At 39.3% G+C, this 24,050-nt stretch overlaps 1 protein-coding gene across 1 annotated transcript in view; it reads right to left on the bottom strand.

Moving 5' to 3' along the window:
• Positions 1-19,932: 19,932 nt before the first annotated feature.
• Marchf11 (membrane associated ring-CH-type finger 11) overlaps positions 19,933-24,050 on the bottom strand; it is a 116,195-nt gene continuing 112,077 nt past the window's right edge. The window contains exon 4 of the mRNA XM_055619016.1: positions 19,933-20,391. Coding sequence (XP_055474991.1) covers positions 20,069-20,391 — 323 coding nt within the window. The 3' untranslated portion in view covers positions 19,933-20,068. The remainder of the gene's footprint in view (positions 20,392-24,050) is intronic.

Below are 24,050 nucleotides of genomic sequence, written 5' to 3'. Positions count from 1 at the left end.
AGGCTCAAGGAGAGTGACTCAGCTCCTAGATTTCCATGTTTTATTTTCTCCTTCTCTGTTTGCTTCATTGCCAGTCTCAGTGACTCAGCCCTTAGCTTAATGGAAGCGGTGTTTGTTTATAGCATATATTATACTTCTTGTACATAATACATTTTCAAAACTCTTCCCCAGCTGCTATTTAATTTGGTGACAGTTTTCTGAGGTCACCAGGATGTATCTTCAGAGTTTTGTGCCATCAGGAAAACAAAAAGACAGGTGTCTTGGTCAAGGTCATATAGTTACCAAGTAATGGCAGACCCACATACCTCATTCTTTTCAGGTTTTGCTTCATGGAAGAAGCTTCATGGTTCCTGTGACATTGTTTCCATCCCCAGGACAAAAGTTTCACTCCACTTCCTCAGCCCTGTCTTAGCATGCTGAAAGCTAGTAAACATGACTATTACTTTTAAAAGTTCACCTGTGGTTGCTTTCAGAGCTTAAAGTAGTTCTGGAAGCATATTTTTTGTTATGAACAAAAACTTCCAGAAATATTTGATGTTTTAAAATGATATCTCACTGAAATCTTGTAAAAAGTAGAAATTCTCTATTTTTTTAATGAAGATTTGGGCATGGAGGTGGCATAAGAACTGGAAAAAGTGGATATTTTAGGAGCTTCTGGGAGCCTTGTGTCCTGGAGAGGCATCCCACAGACAAAGCTAACACAGGTGGGGCTGCTAGGTCATAGAAACCCTGGCTGTGTGAATGTGCAAGGGGTTCTGTCTATAGAGAGAAGGAAACTTTCCTAGGAGAAAGTAGTGGGTGGAAGGATTCTTGGAGAGAAAGGGGATGAGTGCTGCAGAGAGAGATTGAGAGATACGGGATTGCTGGACAAAGGGCTTGATTGTGATACTCATCTGTGGGAACCATGAGGACTACATACACCCATGTCTGCTTCTCTCTTTTATGATTGTTCAAAAATATTTTCACCTGAAAGCATTTCCTGAGGCTCGTCTTTCTGCCTCTGAAACAGTGATGATCCGGTGCACAGTGTGGGTGGAGATAAGGGAGATAGATGATCTGCCTGGTACAAAGTACTTGCTGAAGAATCTATTTCAGTGGATTTTCTTGTGCTCTTCTTTTCCCATATTAAAAGTACATATTTCTCAAACTTTCTCAAATCTCTTCGGACACTATTACCATCATTTCTTTGGTCCGGAGTACATTGGTTAGATAGGTAGGTGGAAGATAGACAGATAGGGGCAAGCATATAGATGAAAGTACACAGGGAGGAAAATTGAGCTCCATGGAGAATGGAAATTCAAGTATTGTTCTCAACCCACCCACAATCTATGAGACATCACCATTTAATCTTGCTGAAAGCAAAGCCTGAGTAACTGCAAATGATGTTTGGATTTAGGAGTTTTCACTTGAAGGTCCTAGTTATTTATATTTTTTCTTGTTACTGAGTAATGAGACATGACAGGCAGAAAGGAAGTAGCAAATAAGAGAAAGAAATTAAACCTACTCAGATACTAAAATTGGGATCAAATAAAAGCTGGAAAACAAAGAACGCACATTTTCTTTATTCAGATTGTATATTTTTATGTCCCCTAACTCTGTCATGATTTCATTGATGCCTACTCTCTTCACTCCCATACCTCTTCCCCCTGACAAAAGTACCCATGACCTCTATTATCATGTAGCTGGGAAGTAACTAAATTACTGTTTATGTGGAGCTCAAGAATATTAATTTTTTGATTTAAATTTATTTTGTATAATTTATTCACTTTACATCCCAATTGTAGCCCCTTCCCTTTTCTCCTCTGCCAATCCCACTCTCCCTCTTTCTCCCCCATTCTCTTCCCCTGCTTCTTAGAAAGGGGAAATCCTCCTCCCCTACCATCTGACCCCAGCCTATCAAGTCTCATCAGGACTGCTGGCATCTTTTTCCTTTGTGGCCTGACAATGGGTCCCCCACTAGGCAGGAAGTGATCAAAGAGCAGGCAACAGAGTTCATGTCAGAGACAGCCTGCTTCCCTTACTAGGGAACACACATGAAGACTGAGCTGCCTATTGGCTACATCTGAGCAGGGGGTCTAGGTCTCCTTCATGCATGGTCCTTAGTCAGTGCATCAGTCTCTGCAGGGCCCCATAGGCCTCAATTTGTTGTCTCTGTTGGTCTCCTAAGGAGTTCCTGTCTACAGAGCTTAACAAGGAATTCTCAACAGAGGAATATTGAATGGTAGAGAAACACTTAAAGAAATACTCAGTGTCCTTAGTCGTCTAGGAAATACAAACCAAAATGACCCTGACATTCCACCTTACACCCATCAGAATGGCTAAGATCAAAAACTCAAGGAACAACACATCTGAAAAGGTTGTGGAGGAAGAGGAACCCTCCTCCATTGCTGGTAGGAATGTAAACTTGTACAACCACTCTGGAATTAACCTGGCACTTTCTCAGAAAATTAAGAATTTTACCTCAATATCCACCTCTACCACTCCTGGGCATATATCCGAAAGTTGCTCAACCATACATCATGGACATTTGCTCAACTATGTTAATAGCAGCTTTATTCACAATAGCCAGAATCTGGAAGCAACCCAGATGTCCCTCAACTGAGGAATGGATACAGAAATTGTGGTACATTTACACAATGGAATATTACCCAGCAATTAAAAATAAGGAAGTCATGAAATTTGCAGGCAAATGAATGGAACTAGAAAAGATCTTCCTGAGTGAGGTAACTCAGAAGCAGAAAAACACTCGTGGTATATACTCACTTATAAGTTGTTATTAGCCATGTAATAATGGATAAACATACTAAAATCTATACTCCTAAAGAAGCTAAAGAACAAGACAGACCCTAGGGAAGAGGCTTAATCCTCATTCAGAAGGGCAAATGGGATAGACATTGGAAATAGGAGAAAACAGGAAACAAGACAGGAACCTTCCACAGAGGGCCTCTGAAAGACTCTACCCATCAGGAAGCAGATGCTGAGACTCATAGCCAAACTTTTGGGCAGAGTGCAGGAAATATTATGGAAGAAGGGGGAGATAGAAAGAATGCTAAAAATTACTCTGATTGAATAGGACTGGAGGCTAGAATCAGGAGAACTTCCAGAAAAAAAGAGCCTGAGAGGCAAAACTGGTCAAGACTGATGGTATTGTAATAATCTGTCTATGTTTCATACTGTTGGGACAGGAACAACTCCTAGGTACAAGCATCCTTACTGGACATTTTCTGTGTTCAGAGAATGCTGACTTTGGATCTCAAATGCATCTCAAAGATCATGTGTTGAAGGCTTAGTTTTTGCTATAATAGTTTTCGAAGTTGGAGATTTTGGTTCAGTCATGTGGTCTCTGACCTGGATGTTTTAAGGAAATGGTAGTTTTATATTAATGGACAATTTGGAGATGACAGAAATGTAGATATAGGGAAATAAGTAACAAGGAATAATGAAGGAAGTGTATCAACAGTGTCATACCTTGAAGAATATATTTTGTTCTTTCCCCTGACCACCCTAGTGGTAATTCATTCCTCTCTCTCCCTCTCTTTCCCTTCTTCCCTTCTCCCTCAATCTCTCTGTTTGTCTCTTTCTCTATGTGTCTCTGTCTCTGTCTGTCTCTCTACCTCACTCACTGCATCCCTCCCTCCCACTCCCTCTTCTTCTCTCCCAGTTGGCATGAGGTTAGCAGCTCAGTCCCACCATTAATTCTCTATCATAAAGATTCTGCTTCATCACAGGCTGAAGAATGGTGGGAAGAAGTGCCTGGACTCATGGAGTGGACCCTCCAAGATGGGGAAAGCTGATTTTCTCTCTATTTTTACAGTGAGAGTGAACAAGGGTGTGAGCAGATCAGGCCTATGTAGTAATGGCCTGTGTCTGGGATTCACACCCAACAATGGAAGCAGCTCTGTTCTTCCCAGCCAGACTCCTAGAAAATTTTTTTATCACCAAAACTTCCAAACTTCAGAACTATTTTTAGCCATAAAGTGTTTTATATCTGCCTCCATGATGTTATAATGGTAGCTTACATCTTTGGAAGACTTATCACATGCCAGACACTGTTGAAATGATTTCTGGTATATCGATTTTGTTAACATTAATCCCATTCTAATGGTAAATGATAATATGTCATCTCATAGATGAAGAACTCAAGGCACAGTGAAGTAACTCACACAAAATCACATGGCTAACAAGAAGGCTAACAAGATATGAACCTAGGCAGTCTGTCTGACTCAACTATTCCTGTTCTTGCCAGCTATGCTATGCCTTCTCCTAATATGAGGTATGTTTTATCTGGAGAAGGACAAAGGGTACATCAAGAGATACTTTAAGCTAATGTCATACAGATGAAAGGCACCGTGTCTGCTGCATTAGCTATTCGCAACCCATGAAGCAACATTGGAAATGAAAATCCTCTTCATGGCCTGCTTACAATGGCAATGTGTGGCCAGTTCCTGTCTACCAAGTGCTGGCGATGTCCTGGTTTTAGTGTTTCAAGGCCACATCTACTCTTTTTGACACTGGCTGAACCCCTGGGTTCCTGAGGTCTTCATTATTGTTGTTTATATTCAATCCTATCCTGACCCCACAATAGATGCTCGCTATATATACTGTAGAATGACTCAATGAGGCATAATTCTAAGTTTCCCTCCTCCTTTACCCACCACAGACTTTTACAAGACAGGTGATCTAGAAACACTAATGCTGTGCAGTTGCTGCTAATTCTTGGAACTCTGACAGAGAGATACCAAGAAAGCATAGATTTTAGTGTACACCCTCTAGAAGAACTAGCAGAAAACCAAATCATAGGATCAGTTCCAGGAGCATTCTTCTGTGGTATCTGATTTAGCAGCTTTTACAGGCTGGTTAGAGATGTTATGGTCAGTGGGAGCAACTGACCAATGTCAGGAACACCTTCTGTGAAGATGACAAGATTTTGGCTAGTCCAGGGCTGCTCCAGACCATGGCTTTCATGTGAAACTTGAGAAAGAGTATAAAGCACTTCCCTACAGTCCTTACAGACAACATAGCTGCCAGAAAGATGAAACAGATGGATTTGGGTGGGGGTGGGGATAGTGTGCCTGGTTGCTTATTCCAAATGACAGTATGATGAGAGTTGGCTTCTTCAGGTCAGATTCTGGACATGCCACAGAGAATCTTTCTCTCCCAACTTTTTCCAAGAACATCACCCTGAAAGGGATGCAGTTGTTACCACTTAAACAAACAAACAACAAAGACACACAGTAACACCTGAACATTCCCATTTAGACAATAAAATTGAGAATTGCTACACAACAGGGGTCCAAAAGTGTTGTTACATCATCAAGAGAACAGGATTGCCTACTATCCATGGATCTTACAACGGAGAATTAGGGCACCTAAAGGAGGTGCCCTCATACTCTGTAAAGTAGCTGAAAAGTCTTAGGTATTGCTCTGTCTAAGCTGAGCATGGGATAAATAAGAATCCTCGAAAGGTAGTGAAATCAACCATACGTAATGTTAAAATGACCTTTCAGAAACAGATATTAGCTGGCTGACTTTGAGAGAGGCCTGGGTGTTAAATTGGATTGTGTGAGAAGCCCACTTATTCCTTTTTATATAAGCAGTTATGACCCAACTTTGCATCAACCTTTGAGATGAAGGAGAAGGGAAGAGGCAGAGAACGGTCTCAAATAACTTGCCATTAACTTATGATACAAGAGAATTATGTTTGACTCCTGCTCAGAATGAGCTGACAACTGGGAGAACTGAAACATTCTTGTTTTTTCAGTGGCCCTTTGTGTTAAGTGGAGGCTTTTCTCCTTGAAAACAGGTCATGCCCACACCATACACGAGCACAGCAGCAGGGTAAGCAGATGCTATCCACTGCAAGACTTCGCTTGTCTCAAAAGTGAGAAATATAAGAAAGCCCAGGTAGGTGTTGTCAGGCACACACAGTCTTTTTGCTTGCATGGTCATAAAAATAAAACAAACAACAACAAAACTCAAAAGCACTCTTGCTACTTCTCTGTGAGAGAGGACCCATTAGGGACTGTTCGGGCCACTCCATCTGAAGTGCACCAGAAATCCAGTTCAAGATTGGCTAGGTAGAGACTAGCATTAGATCCAGTTCTTTCTAATTCGGGTGAATAAAGATACCAGGTGAAAAATGAACCTGAGAGTTAGGGGTAACAACATTTACTTAGAGATAGGAAGTGTATTTCTCCTGATGCCATGGAAAATTAACCATTATCAGCACCCTAAAGTTTGCACCTGATAGGACCTAAGAGTGGTCCTATCAGACCTAAGAGTGGTCTGAAAAACCACTTCCAGAAACCCAATCTATGGGAGCCATATGTGCCCAAGCTGTGAAAAAAAAAAAAAAAAAGAATGGATCTGATTTTGTTTTTATTTATAGTGATTTTTTTTTAAGAATCTCATACATGAGTGCTATATTACGTCATCCTCTCCTTTTCCATCTTATACTCCTCCCATGCTCCACAAAGGAATGACTCTTTTGGTCTAACCTGTATAAAGAACATTTCTACTCTTCCTTGCGTTATGCAAAGCACAACACTGAGGCTGGTGTGACACTCATGACCATCTGTTGACCTGTCATTTCATTCGTACCTTCTGGTGCTATCTGCTCTCCTTGGGGATAAACTCACTATTCCATTACTCTACTTGGGAAGGAAAGAAACTGCTAATCCCAGACAAGGTAGAGATAAATTTTAAAAAATGCTACAAGGGTAGAAAGAACCACATGGATAAACCACATAACATACAGGAATATTTTGTGGGAATTCTTTATGTTGGAACATCATTCCCCCCTCCTACTTTCTAGCCAAGAGTGAGATTGGAGAGTTATTTTAATCTTAACTCTATTTACAGGGCCTGAACATTCCAAAGAGAAGGAGGGTTTTGCTGAACATTTTAAACAATTGATTCCAGATGGAGTCTCTCGGTATCATTTTTGGAATTGTTTGCTCTAAATGTGTTCTAAAGATAGAGTGTACATGTTCACTGAAGATTGAAGGATGCTGAAGTATTAGGCAAGAAAGCAAATCTTTCTGCATCTCAGTCTTACTTGGTCAAATGGTTTTAATTCTCACATTCTTTAGTTTTACTTTTTCGGGGCACTCTCACATGTGTGCATATGTGTGTTTATGAGGCACCTAATCCATCAACCCCAGCAGGAAAAGAGCCAGAATGCAGGTCCACAGGTCTATTATCCATAGCTCTGTTCTGCTCAGCTGAGGACTTTGAGAATATCTGATGATAATGATTCATGACTTTTCTTTTGAACTAGATTTTGGAGAGAGAGAGAGAGAGAAAGAGAGGCAGGGGAGGAAGATGGAGAGGAAGAGACTCTTCAAATAACCCATTACCACTCATACTGTATTACATGATACTATTTTATTCTATTTGGTTTCTATCCAACTCCCTCATGGAAAGGTGATTATGAAGACCTTTGCTAGGATGCTAGAACCAATCAAACACTGTGTAAGGCACTCATGAGCTTCCAGGCTAATTCCTACTATGCAAGAAGCTGACTGTCAGCTACTCACTGATGCTCTAGAGCCCTACCCCTTCAGAATAAAAGTGAATTGATGTGCTATTCCATGTCATAAACATACATAGAGAAATACAACTAACTGAATCAGAACTTTGCTTCCCAGTTAAAAGCCCAGCTTTGAAAGGTCGCTAACTGCAGTATAGGAATGCTCTGACTTGAGATGAAGAATGGCTCACTTTTAAGGAGGCTGGTCTGGAGAAATTGAGAGTGGTTTAGGAAGAGGGAAAAAGAAATGGAGATAGGGAATCCATCAAAAGAATCAGAAAACGGAGGGAGAAAAGGTAAGGAAAAGGAAGTGAGCTTTTGAAAATGATACGTCCATTAAATAGGTCCCAGTTTGAACAAAAGAGAGGACAGGGGGCTTCCAGAGCATCTGATGATCTTCAGAGATGTTCCAAGCCTTCTGACTCCTCACTGTGGGGAAGGCAGCATCATTTCCTGGCCATACAGATATCCATTAGTGATACTTGAAATTCTTATCACTCCAGTTGTCATGGACCTCTCTCATCCATGTAACAAAAGTACCAATAATAAAAGTACAGACTATACCATAAATATTTAAGTCAGTACATTTAGTGATTTCAAAAAAAACAACAAAGTATGCATCATAATTATGGCCTCGGTTGTCCAATAAGAAAATTGAAGAAATGGATCAAATGCAATGAAAGTTTTTCTTTTTAATAAGCATTTTAAAATATGATTGTTAATTGAAATAGAGTTTTATCACTTCCACCTCCATTTCCTCCCTCCAGCCCTTCCTAGAGACCCTATTTCAAACTCCTCCTATGTCCGCTGTACTCTCAAAATGATAATGGATTATTATTATTACATATATGTATATATGTTATATAATTTATATATACACATAATGCAGTCCCACTCTAATATATATCTGATGTATTATTATAATATATTATTTGTATTATATATTATTATAACATATTATTTATATTATGATATATTAGTTAATATTTTATAATATATTAAATATGTAATATATTAAATATATTATATATTGAATATATACATATATGATATATATGTATATATGCATATCATATACATGATATATTTTATATTCTGTTGAGTCCATTTTTGGTAGTTGTGTATATATGATTTCTAGGCTGACCACTCTGCATTGGAAAATCAATAAGAGGGCTCATCCTTGGGAGAGGCTAATTTTTCTCCAAGAAGTCATTAATTGCTATAGTTCTTTGTCTATGGATGGCACCCCTCTATATCCTACTACAGAGATTCATGTTCATTCATTTCATTACCGCTTGATTACAAAGCCCAGAAAATGGAAATAACCTCGCTGCCCAACTGAGGAATGGCTAGTGCAAATGTGGTATATTTACACAATGGAATATTATTCAACTATTAAGAAAAAAGACTTATCAAATTAGCAGGTAAATAAATATATATGGTAAAAACCATTCTGAATTAGGTAATCCAGGTTCAGGAAGACAAATGTCAGCTGCTTTCTCTCATTTGTGGATACTAGCCTTAAATCTGCAGATACATACAGTTGATTTGATACCCTTAAATGTCAGAAAATTACTGAAGGGTCTTTATGGTTGGCTTTAAAGGATGGGGAGATTACAAAGCAGTAAAGGGGTTAATAGGAGAGGCATGGTAAAATTTGGGAAAGGAAATGGAAGATAGGATATAGGAAGGAATAAAAGAAGGAATAAATAACTCTTAACACCCTTCAAAATGTCATATGGAAACTTACCTTAAACTGTAGCAGCTTCCTAAAATATGTATGTATCTATATGTAATCTCAACACTACAGCTACCCAAAAAAAAAGACCCAGATAATAACAATTCTACTTGACATTTCAGCATGGATGGAAGCCTTATCACAACATAATACCCCAAGATGAAGAACTGCAGGTAATTAATAACTACTAAGAGAGGAATAATTAGTCTTCTTCATGACTGAACATCCTAATTGGTTATCCAATACCAAATGGTCATCCCTAAAACATACGAGCAACACTAAACTGTAGGCTCTGTGATTAATATACGTGTTTGTGTGTAGATAGATAGGTAGGTAGATAGATAGATAGATAGATAGATAGATAGATAAATAGATAGATGATGGATATATGTATGCATATGTATGTATATCAATACATGTATCAGTGTGTTTATGTATATATATATATATATATATATATATATATATATATATATATACACATGCACAATGACAGTAATTAAAGTAAAAGAGGCCATGAATTTGAGAGGAAGCTTGAGAGCATGGGACAGTTTGGAGCAAGGAAAGAAATGGGGAAATAATGTAATTATATTTGTAATTAAAAGAAATAAAATAAAAAAAAACAATAGAATGAAGTGTTGCAATTTGTGGCTACATGGATGTCACTGGAGAACATCGTGTTTAAGAGTACTGAGGCACACACAGAAAACAGCGATGGTCCATCCTCACATATATGTGAAAGGGTGGGTCTAATTGAAGTATAGAGTAGAAGTCTAATCATGTTTCATAGAAGAGAGGAGAAGGATTGAGGGGAAGTTGGATAATGAGCCCCACAGTGCAGTTTGGTGGGAAGAATAAGTCTAGCGTTTTACAACATAAGAGTCCAACAATATTTGACAGAAATGTATTACATGGTCTATATAGTGCTAGAAAAGACAAGTTTGAAGTTTCCCCTAAAATATGACAAATATTCAAGGAACTAGAAATACTCAAATTCATGAGTTCATACTCTATGCATGGATCGAACTGTTATCCCGTACTTCAGAACCATGTAAAATTATTATGTCAATTATAAAATTCTAAAGATAGTAGTATCATTTTTTTTTTTTAATTTTCAATCTTGAGTGCTGATGGACTGTAAGCCTGGACTGAAGTCATGAAGCTGGGATAGAGGCCAGAGTTTCTACACACCTCTGAACACACCCACGACTGATTAAAAGTGACTCTAAAGCATAAACAGGATGGATGAGAACTAGATTTGCCTCAATGACTGGAGGCACAGAGCAAACACCAGACATTGGAGAATAAAACCTTGAGCACAATCCCAATCTTTTATTCTGATGGTGACATTTCCACAGTTAATGACAAATAGCTGTCATCTTTCCTCTTTTCCCACTCCACTTCCCTGACTGAGTACCTATATTCTTCTGGCAGAGACCATCTAAAAAAGTGAATGTGATTGGAGCTAATGAATGCATTTCTGTTCTATAGAATATTGCAATCTCACACTTAGGAGACTGACTTTAAAAGAACCAGTCCTTGATTATATCTTGAGAGTAACACCGGAGGGCCCATAGGACCTTCAAGTCCAGCTCCAGAGATGTTTGTTATTATTGACAGGTCTTCCAAGCTTCTGTATGACACACAGACCTACTTCTGTGAGTTTTAATGCTATATTTTCAAGCACATCCACACATATGCTCATAAAATCATTACATATGAAACAAGCGTTTCTAGTTATAATTGGAAATAAATGTTTTAATACTAATTTTTTTCCAAACATAAAATGACTTGTGTCATAAGGTCCTATAGAAAATTTTAATTTATCATCTTGTTTGAACTTATTTCTTTCAGTGACAGAAAGAGACAAATATAAATGATATTTTTGAGTGTTTTTGGTAAAAGAATAGACTAGAAGAATATTTTCATCTTGTACTTCTGTCTGTAAATGTAATTTGCTTTTATTTGGAAGGTCGATGGTGCAGTGTTCATAAACATGGTTACCTGGCGGTCTCCAGTGGAGCAGTTGTTATTGAAGCATAATTCTCCTGGCTGGAAAACAAAAATTGCTGTTAGAATTCCATTTCCCTTAATTCTCACAGTCCAAGTAAACAACAACGTTTGAACCTGGTAGCAATAGATGCTACACTTTCTCCAAGTCATTCTTACAGCATTTAGCATTTCCCTTGTCTCTGAGGATATCTGACTCTCCCTAAACTCATAAAGAGTGCTCTGCACATAGATGCTAAGAAGTAATGGGAGTTGATGTGGAAATTGTTGAAATACTTAAGAAACGTATTTCAAATTTCAAGAATGAAGTATAATTTAGAAAAATAATTTATTAAACTACTAATTAATGATTTCCTCCCTACCTTTCCATGAAAGGATGAAAAGCATATGAGAAAGCCTTCTTTCTCCCTTCTTCAAGGTTATTTGTAAATTTTCTGTTGTAGGCAATTTTTGTTTAGTTTTGGATCTATCTTTATTACTATACTTTTATTTCCCCTGAGAGCAAATATGCTGGGAAATCAAGTAAGTTCTGGGAGAAGACTGTCACCTTAAATACATCAACGTCCCTGACAACTGCATTACTTTATATGGTAAAAGAAGTATTTAAAAGAACCACTTATTAAACTGAAAATTGGGACTCAATATTTGTATCTCTATATCTATATCTCTATCTATCTATATATATGTACATATATACATATAATCTTTGCAACATATAAACTTTAAATATAAAAATTAGTAAAGGGATAAAAAGATGCATAGTGCTAAAGATAAATGTAAGTCCATTAAAATATTTTAATATTTTATTAATTCTTTGATAATTTCATGCATATATACAGTATATTTTGATCATATTCACTAGAAGCTTGTGGACAGACTTAATGTATTCCTGGAGGCTATGACTTTATTTTAGGCTGGAATCCCCTGAGGGTTTTTTATAATTTATATCCTATAAGTTTTATTTCATGTTTCTGAAATAATGTCATTCAGAGTTTTTAAGGTAGTATGGAACTGTGATTTCTGGACCCTAATAATGGTGATGGTAGAGTGATAAAGAAAGGGATGAGATGGAGAAAGTGGAGGAGTGAAGAAGAAGATGAAACTGTCCACCAAGTTTGAGAACTAAAAGGGATTGTGTAATGAAGATTATTCAGTCTGGCCAGGAGTAGATGCCTGTTCTTCTGTCTCCTAGTGAGTAGATTATAATGATTTATTTGGACTTCAAACTGTCACATAACTTTATTATTTTTAAAGATGTGTATTTAATGATATAACCAGGTAGATCAGGGACATTTCATTGTATAGTTTAACCTCCATTGTACAAGAGTTTGTGCTTAATCAAATGTGTAGAAATACACATTTTGATGCCCTCATGGATTCTTCATTTGTGGTATTACCTCTCACCTTGATGTCTCCTTTCTTTTCTTTTCTTCACCAATTTATTTTTAAATTTTGATAATCTCCTCTTGACACCTACATGCCATGATTTTTTTTAACAGATTCATTCATTAACATTCCCCCACAATTTAATCAGAACCCATTCCTTCTTCTAGGCATCTTGGGAGCAGCAGTAAATCAAAGACAGACCAGAGATCACAGAGTTTGTGCACTAACAATAGCACATAGTAAGAAACAGAGAGGCATAGATTGTGATCAGTGGATAAATGTTCTCCAAGAAATAAAAAGCAGAGAGTGAGAGGATAATGCCATTTCTGCAGAGGTCTGAGCAGAGCTCATGACAAGAAGCAGCAAATGCTACTTGCAGAGAGTACACTGGGCTTCGTTTACACAGCACAGAACTTTAAAGCTGGGATGCTCTTGACAGGTATGAAATCAGAACAAGCCAGGCTGAGCAAGCAGGAAGAGCTGTGAGGATGAGGAAGAAGGTAACACCAGGAGCAGGTTCTCATAGGATCCGGCAGGGACAGTGACTTCCTTGTCAATGGAATGGGCCCTCAACAGAGAAAATCTGAGTCAGAGAGCGGTGTGCTCCGTTTTCATTCTGAAATGATGGCTCTGCTTTTCAGCTTGCTGGAAGACTGGAAACAAAGAAGAGTGTGTTAGTTTCCTGAGACTGTTTTAAGGAAGTACCAAAGCTTGGGTGGCTTAGAACAATGCAAGTTCACTTTCTCAGTCCTGAAGGACAGAAGTCCAAAGTCAAGGAACTATCAGGGCCAGGTTTGCTCTGAATCACTCAGAAAGCATTCTTTCCTGCATCCTTCAGGTTTAGGCTGTCAAACTTACAAGTATTCTTTAGCTTGGAGGACCATCATTCCCATCTCTGTCTCCATAATTATGTGGTACATTTGTATATGGCTGCAACTCCACATCCTGACACCTGACAAAGACATCTGTTTTGGCACTGAGGGCTTTTTTCTTGTGAATTCTGTCTTCATCTTAACTAATAAGCTATATTAAACACTACTTTCCAACTCTGGTCACATTTTGATATCCTAGATAGTCATTTCTACTTGGAGGAAGTAAAGCCAACCTGGTATAACTGGCCTTTGGGAACTCTTAGGGCCAGGTTTGCTCTGAATAACTCAGAAAGCATTCTTTCCTGCATCCTCCAGGTTTGGGCTGTCAAACTGTTTCCATTAGAGATCATGGGAACTTAGACCAGCAAGGAAGGTGGTCTTCAATTATCAGATACGAGAAAAAAATGTTTGAATAAGCTGTTTGAATACAGATACAAAGAAATGAAGTATGGAGAGATGATATCAAACTTTTGGGGTTTGAACAACTAATAACAAGAATGTAATTTCTATTACAGAAGCAGGAGGGGGTCAGGATTTCAAAGAGAGAGAGGGTTTTGGTTTGACTAGAGTAAGTGTGAAATACCTTCCTCTTACTATATGCAAAAAATGTGTGCAAGATTATGCCAGACTAAATCCAGCATGGGTGCTTTGAGGAATCCTGAAGACACACTCCTAGCTGAGGAGCTATTTTTGGCTGATTCCTGCTGGGAGAGTTCGGGTCCTTCAGGGATGCACCCTTTGGGAGGCTACTCATCCCAGGAGATGGCCCTACGCATATGCATATCCTGGTAGCACTAAGTTGACTCAGGAGGTTTTTTAAAAAGAACATAGGAAGTTGGAATGGAATATTGGTATGCGGGGGAGGGGAGGGATTGAAGTGGAAGAAATTGAGGGTAGACTTGATTAAAAATTAAACACACATAAAATTCTTAAAATATTTAATAACAGACCAAGACAAAAGAAAAATGGGAGCCTTCAGATAAAGGAACCCTAATTTGCTTTCGTGAAGCTACATTTTAATTATCTCTACTTTCCCCTCCTATTGGAATTGAAGCTTAAGTGCACATAGAAGGTCCCTTCCCTCAGCTCCTCTGCAGGAAGCCCATATAAAGAGCATCTCCCTAAGGTTCTGGAATCTTTGTTTCTCACTCACACTGTAAGCATTCTGGTGCCCTTCCTAAACTACTTACACAGCTCACAGAGATCACATCAGAAGTAAGAAGGCAAAAAAAAAAAAAAAAAAAAAAAAAAAAGAACTGTGTGAAGGTAAAGGACAGGAGAAGGAGGTAGCTCTTCTTTGAGAAAATGGCTGCCTTCAACTTTGCACAGTTTTTCATGATTAGTCCATGGACTATTCTTTCACCTGAAAATTTACCAGAATCTCTGTTTAAATCACAAAGGCCCTCCTTCCTGTTAACTTGCATGACCTCTTCCCTGGCCTTGGTCTTGCTTTTCAGCCATGGTTGGTAATTCTTGAGGTCTTCTTCCATTTAGAAGCTGTTCTTTACCATGGCCTCTGAACATTTATACTCTTTGTTTTTCTCCTCCGTAAAATTATTTTTAATATTCTCCACTGGGTTCCTCCCTTTCACTCTTCCCTCTTCCCTCCCTTTCTCCTCTTCCTGCCTAACTAGCCCACCACCTCCCCGTGTGTTCTAATGATAGAACATAAGGCTTGTGTGAGACAAAACTTCACCACTGAGTTATAATGCAAGCCTGATTCTGGCATGTATTTTATTAGTTCAATATATCGAAAAAGTTAATTTTTTTATTAATTACACTTTATTCACTTTGTATCCCCCCATAAGCCCCTCCCTCCTCCGCTCCCAATCCCACCCTCCCTCCCCTTTCTGCATGCATGCCCTTCCCCAAGTCCACTAATAGGGGAGGTTCTCCTCTTCTTTCTGATCTTAGTCTATCAGTTCTCATCAAAAGTGGCTGCATTGTCCTCTACTGTGGCCTGGTAAGGCTGCTCCCCCCTCAGGGGGAGGTGATCAAAAAGCAGGCCAATCAGATTATGTCAGAGGCAGTCCTTCTTCCCATTACTATGAAACCCATTTGGACATTGAACTGCCATGGGCTACATCTGTGCAGGGGTTCTAGGTTATCTCCATGAATAGTCCTTGGTTGGAGTATGAGTCTCTAGAAAGTTCCCTGTGTTCAAATTTTCTTGTTCTGTTGCTCTCGTTGTGGAGTTCCTGTCCTCTCCAGCTCTTGCTATTTCCCACTTCTTACATAAAATTCCATTCACTCTGCCCGACAGTTGGCCATCAGGCTCAGCATCTGCTTTGATAGTCTGCAGGGCGGAGGCTTTCAGAGGCCCTCTGTGGCAGGTTCCTAGGTTGTTTCCTGTTTTCTTCTTCTGGCTTTCAGAGGCCTTCTGTAGCAGGTTCCTAGGTTGTTTCCTGTTTAATGCTCAATCCCCATCCTGAAAGGCAAAGAGGATGGACATCAGAAAAAGTTAAATTTTATATTAAAGAAATATTAGATGACAAAATATAATTACTCTGAAGTGTTTGGGAGGTTTCAATAAGGAAGACGCCATCTTTTCTTTCATGGGACTATGACCTGCTTTACTTCCCAGAATAGTGGCTTTGATGTCTCCTGAGGAGGGAGGAAGGAAACATGGCTGGCCTATATGATGCTCTAGAGTCTGTGTTTTCTTATGCCTCTTAGTGCAGTGGGTACAAAGAAGACACTTGTGCCCCATAACTGATCTTGCCAAGTCTTATTTCTTGCTCATTCATCCCTGTGGCATTTAGTCCCATAGTCCTAGTCACCCCTGTAAGGAGGGACCAGATCTTGACATCACTCTGCATCCCTCGACACCAGTGCCCCTACTTCTGTAACATGTCCCCTTCCTCTTAGAGTGTTGACACTACAGCTCCTCTTTTGACTTTCAGATGTTCACTTTGGCTTCAGGAGCCAGATTCTCCCATATCCCAGGGACAACTTCCCCTCATGTCACACGGACAACTCTTCCACGTCCCCACCGCTCCACCTGCCATGTTTCTTAGCTCACCTGGAACCACCATGTATGATCCAGAGACACAGGTCCTCATCTCTCATCAACAGCTGCCTCGTGCTCTCCATGCTGCTGACATGGTACTTACAAACTGGTCCAGAGAAGTTCATGCTACAAATAGTATTCAAGAGAGACAGCTTGCTTTCCAGCTCTCAGTTGTTTTTTTTTTTTTTTTTTTTATCATTTTGGAAGTGATTTTGAAAATAACAATTGAAGATATTTCCAATTCATTTTCTAATTATAAATATTTTGGGCATTAGAGATTTAGTTTGAATTATTGTATTGAATTGAAAAGCCGTTTCTGTCATAATAGTCTGTGAGATGATATTGAGTTTTAATTTTATTTTAAAACAGTGGGTTCAAATCTCTCTTTACACACATGCCCACACACACATATATACACTCACATTTTTTTTTCTATAAAATTACTTTCTATAAAAGTATTCCAAGAGTGGTACTTTGTGTGGAAATTCTAATATTTTTTTTTATTTCAACAATAATTTAAGTTATCTCACTCTGTGTGTGAGAGAGACAGAGAGAAAGAGAAAGGGAGAGATGGGGCAGTGAAGATGGTAAGGGTAACAAAACAGAACACAGACAATGATATACGGCAGAACACAGTCAGGCTTGCCATAAATCTAGCCATCCTCATCCTGACAGATGTGGCTCTCCTGTATTCTACAAAGATGTTGCAGATTTCCCAGACTCCTTTTGCTGTAAGAATGTTAATACAAATTCACAGTGTACACAACCTCAAAGGACAGGCTTGCTCTTTGTGGGAGTCCTGTTAGTTTAAAATGTGCTGGAGATCTATTAATGAAGTATTATTAACATAGTGAACTATACTGGAATATCAGCAGTAACCAAAATTGTTCCCCATTAAATGTTGTGTCCAGAAGCCTCTCCCAGAATTATGCCACATGGTGTGAGACTAAAACAAACTCAGTATGAAATACAATTCACTTCCTGGATCTGCTTCTAAATAACAGTAGTCCTCCCTGCCTGGCTTTGTGATTCAGTTCTTTACATTTCTACAAATGTTACCTTTTCATTGTTTGTGACACAAAATTGTAACTGGAAAAATACACTATGCAAAATGAAGAGATTTTTCAATGGAGTAATTATAGTCATCCTTGTAAATGTAAACAATAATGTTTTAAATGACTCCAACATTATTTTTAGAAAGTAGAATAGACAACATTTTATTTCATAAGCTTTTAGATCTGTCCATGAACTTCAAATGACCAGCCGGCTTACCTCACATTTCTAACTAAGCACGCCTGCCTACCTCCTTGCACACTTAGTTACTGCCCTGCAATATGCGTCAATCATTTCATTACAAGAATGAATTATAGATAATTGCCAGGTACCACTAGTCAGAACCCTGCTTCGGGGAAGTCAAAGGATTCATTTTTTTTCTTCTTTTTGCAAAAGAAATATGTTCTATCAGAGGAACAGAAAGCTCTTCACTGTTGGTAGGCGAGTATTCCTCAGAACTCCATTCAGCCAATGGGCAGGAGAAGCATTTGGATGATTAAGAAGGCGTGTGTGCTTTTTGTAATTGGAAAATCTGATTAAGATGATTAAAGACACTAATTATTTATCAAATTAACTATGATAGTCTATTAGGCTGTGCCAACATGAAGAGACTGTTTTGTGAGTCTCTCTGATTATACAGCACCAGAAACATTTGGTGGGCTGCTTTGAGGGCTGCTTGTGCTAGGGATGTCTGTATAATGAGAATTGAAACCTTACCGTCTTGATCCGCACCTTTCTTCCTCCTTTGACATTTCCTGTGCTGACTCAGAAGTCCAAAAACAAGCCATAATGCCTAGAATTAACAATCCTGGGGACCAATGTTGCTGTTACAAGTCTGTCAATCAAGAGAAGGGGTGGAGAGATGGCCCAGGAAGCTTCCTGGAATACCTGGAGGAGGTGCCTGATTCAGGCACTCTGGAACCTGCCTGAATCATTCTGAACTGGCCCATTTGTACTGTGCCTGAAATGCTGCACATGTGACAAACATTTTGACACAGATGTATTTAAAATAAGAAAAAAAAACATAGGTATTTCTTCTTTCTTTCTTTTCTTTCTTTCTTTCTTTCTTTCCTTTCTTTCTTTCCTTTCTTTCTTTCTTTTTTTCTTTCTTTTTTTCTGAGACAGGGTCTCTCTGTGTGTGCCCTTGGCTATCCTGGACTCATTTTGTAGATCAGTCTGGGCTTGAACTCACAGAGATCCACCTGCCTCTGCCTCTGTGAGTGTGTGCCACTGCACCTGGCTTTTTATTTTAAACATTTAGCCAAATACCCTGTTAGTTGACCTCACTGGTCTTCTAGTCATTCTGAATTGTTTGCAGTTTTCTATACATGAGGTTGTGTCACTTTTATGTGATTTCAAACACATCTTTTATTTGAAAATTCTGCTCTGCATCTACTACCTTCTATGAAACTCTCTCCCAACATCTACTTCAAATTTTCCTGACCCTCCATCTGCATATGAGACCCTCCTTCTGACTCTAAAAGCGTCTCATGAATGTTACACTTTTTTTTTTTCAGAGGCCCAGTGAGTGGGGGAATGAGGGTATGGCTTGTGTTGAGGACACAACCCTTTCTTCTCTCCCTCCTTTCCTTCTACCCTTCCTCTTTTTCTTCCTTCCTCTTTCCCTCCCTTCCATACTTTCATTAGCCAAAACAATGTCATTTGCGACAGTGACCTCCCTTGTCTTGTCATCATATTCTTTCCAGCCCTCTGCCCCATTTCTCTGCTTCAGACAGCTTGCATCTTCACCCTATAGCCTCTTATCTTTGCAACATGCTCAATTTGGTCTTTTCAACTTGAATATTCTAGCCAAATAATTCAACTTTGTTGCAGCAGGTGTCATCAACATGGCCATAAGCAGTGGCCAGTCCTTTGTCTGATGCTTCCTGAGTATCCTGGAGTACCCTGCACTTCTTTTTTTCAATGCCTTTTCATGGTTTCTAGGTCTTGATTTTCCTCTTATTGTTCCATCATCTTTGCTGACTGTCTTTAGCCTGACATCTAAACCCTGTGCTGTATTTATTCACTTTCCCAATGATATAACCAGTTTCATAGCTTTAAAAGTTACCCATAGGAAGAACAGTCAAGACTGTGAATATAGGTTCTTTCGTAGAGTATTTGCTTACCATGCACGAAGCCTATCTATCTCTATCTCTAGCACCAATAAAGCTGCCACCACCTTAGGTCATAATGATAGCTTTCATTATTCTTTTAAGCAAGTAGAGCTAAATCGTGTGTAGGACAACTTCACCAGCTCACGTTAAGATGATGGAACAAGTCACAAAGCAAACAAAGAGGCTCGTTTTTTTTTCAGAAAAAAATGTATTTGCAATTCAAATGTTCATATAAAAAGCATAGATTTTAAAAAGTTCATGGATGTACTTTTAGAAGTGCTATGGTTTTGCCATTCATTGCAATTACATTCCGAAATGTGCAGGGTTCCCACACTCTGCTGCCGTGTACATCCGTCACACGGACGTCACTCGCATTACTACCTCTCCGGAGCCATTGTCTTCTGACACATCTTCGTGGGTTCTCATCCGATTGAAAAGATGTAAGAGCACATAGCCACACTGAAACCGTGGTGAGGTTAGCTGCGTTGGGTGGACCAAGTTCCTGTTCCTCAAAGCTGACAATGGTAACCACAAAGTCCTACTCGTGGAAGACTCTCCTCGGCTGCTTTCCTCAATGTCTGCCGCCTTGTCGTAATTTAATACATCCCAGTGCAAGTTAACAGCTCGCCATCGCTTAAACACTCTGTAAACAGCAGCTCCTTCATGGACAATGAGGCCTAAAATTCAAGGAAAGACAATGACTATTGACAGTTCAAAGCTGGAAACGTCTTTTTTTAAAGGTAAAGAATTTAAGACAGCCTCATCTCCATCACTCGTCATTATAAAAGGACACAGGACTCTGGCTGGCTATGGGCAAACTACTCCATGCTCATTATTTAAAGAAAACTGATGAATGTGTAGCTGTCAATGATGTGATTCCCTTCCACCATCCTGGCTCAGAGTACCTCTTGAAGTATCTACATTGCTTTCAGTCATTGGCTTCATTTTTTAAACTTGATATTTCTCCATCTTTGTTAGGAATGGGGATAGAGCTGACAACCTAAGAGGTAGGCATTAGGGTCATTATCGCATTTACTGCCCTTAAAGCAATAGCTGACACACAGTAGATACAATAAAATATTTTACTTCTCTTGCTTCCAGCAACCATACAGAGATCTATTGAACACCTTAACTCCTTGATAACTTTGTATATATTACCTCATTTAATTCCCAGCACAGCTTTATGAAGTAAACATTTCCCTCATTTTACAAACAGAAGAGACAAGTTGTGAAGATGTTATTGCGGATGCATTTGAGCACACAATTGAAAGTGGCAGAGCCAGAAATTGATTCCAAGCAGGTTCGCCACAGAGTCCTTGTTCTGAATCTGGTAGTCATCCTGCTCTGAAGCAGACTCTCAGGGAAATAAAGCCATATGAGAAACTCAGGGTCCATAAGCTGTTGGACTGTAAATCAAATGTGGTCCATGAAAGCCTAGAGCCAGCCCCACTGCCTGTGCCATGCTCACCTGTGACCCAGCACCCTTTCTACGTGTGCGTGCTTTCAGCACATGGTCTAGCAGCATGGACTCTGTGACTCTCCCAGATATAAATGGAGGTCATGGGTGAGATATCCCTTCCAGGGAACAATGGGAAGTGTGTGCTTTTGCCTTTGAAGAGGCCTAAATGCCATTGGAGGTCAAACAGCAGAGTAGCCACGGAAGAATCATTTCATCTGGTGGTGTATGGCATGGCAGCGAGGCACACCTGTTGGTGTAATCATTTTGCTGACGATGGATTTGAGAATAAACTAAAAATACAGTAGTACGGAGAAGAGGGTTATATGAAATTAGTGGGGGCTTATAAAAGTTCTTTGAATTACATTTCAAGTAAGGAAATAGGGATATAGATATTCAACTATCATTTTATTTATGTATATGAGACAGATAATTTATTAGTTATCTAACATGTATTGAAAACTTTGGGGAAACAGAGAGATTACAACACTACCCTTGAAAAGCAGAGAAGTCAAAAGTAGACTACAGAAAAACACAAAAAAACAAGTCTCCACAGAGGGAAAAATGGTGGAGACTGTAGTAAGAGAAAGGAGCCCGAGTCAGCCCAGTGATTTTAAGGTTGGAAGAATAAGTGGTTGGAAGGGCACTTTTTTTTTCCAGAGGCCCAGTGAGTGGGGGAATGAGGGTATGGCTTGTGTTGAGGACACAACCCTTTCTTTTCTCCCTCCTTTCCTCTTTTTCTTCCTTCCTTTCTTCCTTCCTCTTTCCCTCCCTTCCATACTTTCATTAGCCAAAACAATGTCAAACAGAAGATGAACACATCTAGTCCTTGAAGAAGTCAGAATTTTGTCTGTTTGCTCTAACCACTTAATAGAAAAAGGTCAGCTTCTTGTTCATGCTACTTAACAGCTTGCAGAGACATTTACCAGTCTGCTGAAAACACGTGTGACCTGATAAATGAATGTGTCTTTGAGGCCCAATCTTCTTTGTCACAAAATAATGCTCTGTCAATTGTGATAATCCCAGAAAAATCAGTTGAAGCTCCCTGTTCCAAAGAAATGATGGGAGTTGACCCCATGGACCAGTTGTTTACAAGGTACAGCCAGAATTACAAGTCAAGATGACCAGGTTTAATTGTTGCTTCTTTTATTAGCTTTTGGATTTCATCATGGCCAGTGATTTAGCCTTTCTGACTTTCTTTATCTTCTTTAAAATGCAACTGAAACATCCAATTTTTGCATCGAGAAGGAGGGTTTGGAGATGAATTGTAATTCCTCAATATGGAAGCACTCAAATTTCCTCTGAGATGGTAACTATATAAATATAAGACATTACTATTAATGACAACAACAATAGTGAGTTTATATGCTGTAAGTGCTTGTTCACACTAATCAAAAAACAATTATAGTCTGATATAGGATCATTCAGAGTGAGCGCAGTGGGGATAAGGATTATACTGTGGCTTCATCGTAGAAAAATCACTCATTTTTTGGCATTTTATTCTTTTTCATTCAATTTCTTTGAACACCCAGAAGTCTGATCATTTATTAGAGGGTAAATGATCTGACTTTCTAGGAATATATTCTTAGAATCACTTCCTCAAATATAAAAATCCCCCCCAGTTTGGAATAACAGGTCCTATTGTCCTGTGGGGTTCATTCTTATTATCATTTAAAGAAAACTCCTTGAAAGTTCTCAGCAGACACTGTCCATCTGTCTGTCCACCTCCATAGGCTAAGTAGCAATTGCATTCAGTCATGCATCATGTCTAGATCTTGTTTTATTCTCCATGAGCATTCAGAGCTGCCTTTTTCCTTCTGAAGCTGAAATTCACCTAAATAGAATAAATCTCATGCTGCCCACAAGGAGCATTTCTTCTCTTCCTCAGATTCTCTGAAACACAGCAAAGGCTATTTGAGCAGGTGTGTACTGCTCTATATCCATTCATTTGTGCTCTGTCTATGATGATAGCCTCCCTTTTCTTAGTGGGGTTCTAAATGTTTCCCCCGATCCTGTTAATTCCAGGTCTTATAAATAGTTCACATAGCGCTCAGGTCTGATTCTAGGTCAGACCCTCCCCCTAATAAGGAAACTGCTCTAGCAAGCATCTCGGAATTCCTAGAAATGTCCCAGCCTGCTAAGGATCTTAGTCCAGCAGTGACCTTTAATTATACTTGGAGATCCTGACCCACCCGCTCCCCGTAGGATAATTAAGTACTGTTATTTTCTTCTTGTGAAGAAAATTTAAGTATCCCTAACTCCCTGACCCCAGTGAATCAAAACACATTCACCCTTGAAATCCCTCCCTCTTCCCTGGGCTTATATTACCCTTGATTTCACAGGAATAAAGGCACATAGGTTTGTACTTCAAGACCCTCTGAGATTTGTCATTTATCCCCTGCTGGATCACAGCTCACTGAGCCTGCCCTCTGGCCTGCAGAGACTGGGTCCTCCCAGCCTGTGTTTTGGCTATGAGCCGACCAGGCATGTGCTTTGGCCTGCACCTCTGCTGTGCTTGACCAACAGCTTGACCAAGAGCTATAACGCTTTGGTATCACCATAGGCTTTGGAATGCCAGAGCTTCCATTGCCACCAGAGATCTCATGCTAAAAGAGGCAAACTGTAACACTCTGTGGAAAACCTTTTCCACATCCCAGCTTAGCATACTCAGGACTCAAACCTAAAGTGTTCTTGCTGACCCTGAGAGAAATGAACACTGGTGGATATGGAGGATATGGGAAGACATGAACACCACAATCTTTTTTAATTAATTAATTAATTTTTTATTTGTTACAATTTATTCACTTTGTATCCCAGCTGTATTTCTTTCCCCTTGTCCCCTCCTAACCCCACCATTTTTCCTGCTTCTTCTTCCATGCC

This window comes from Psammomys obesus, unplaced genomic scaffold (assembly GCF_907164565.1).
Source record: "Psammomys obesus unplaced genomic scaffold, mPsaObe1.curated_primary_1811, whole genome shotgun sequence".
Classification (NCBI taxonomy): Eukaryota; Metazoa; Chordata; class Mammalia; order Rodentia; family Muridae; genus Psammomys; species Psammomys obesus.
This window is presented reverse-complemented; position numbering and strand designations above follow the sequence as displayed.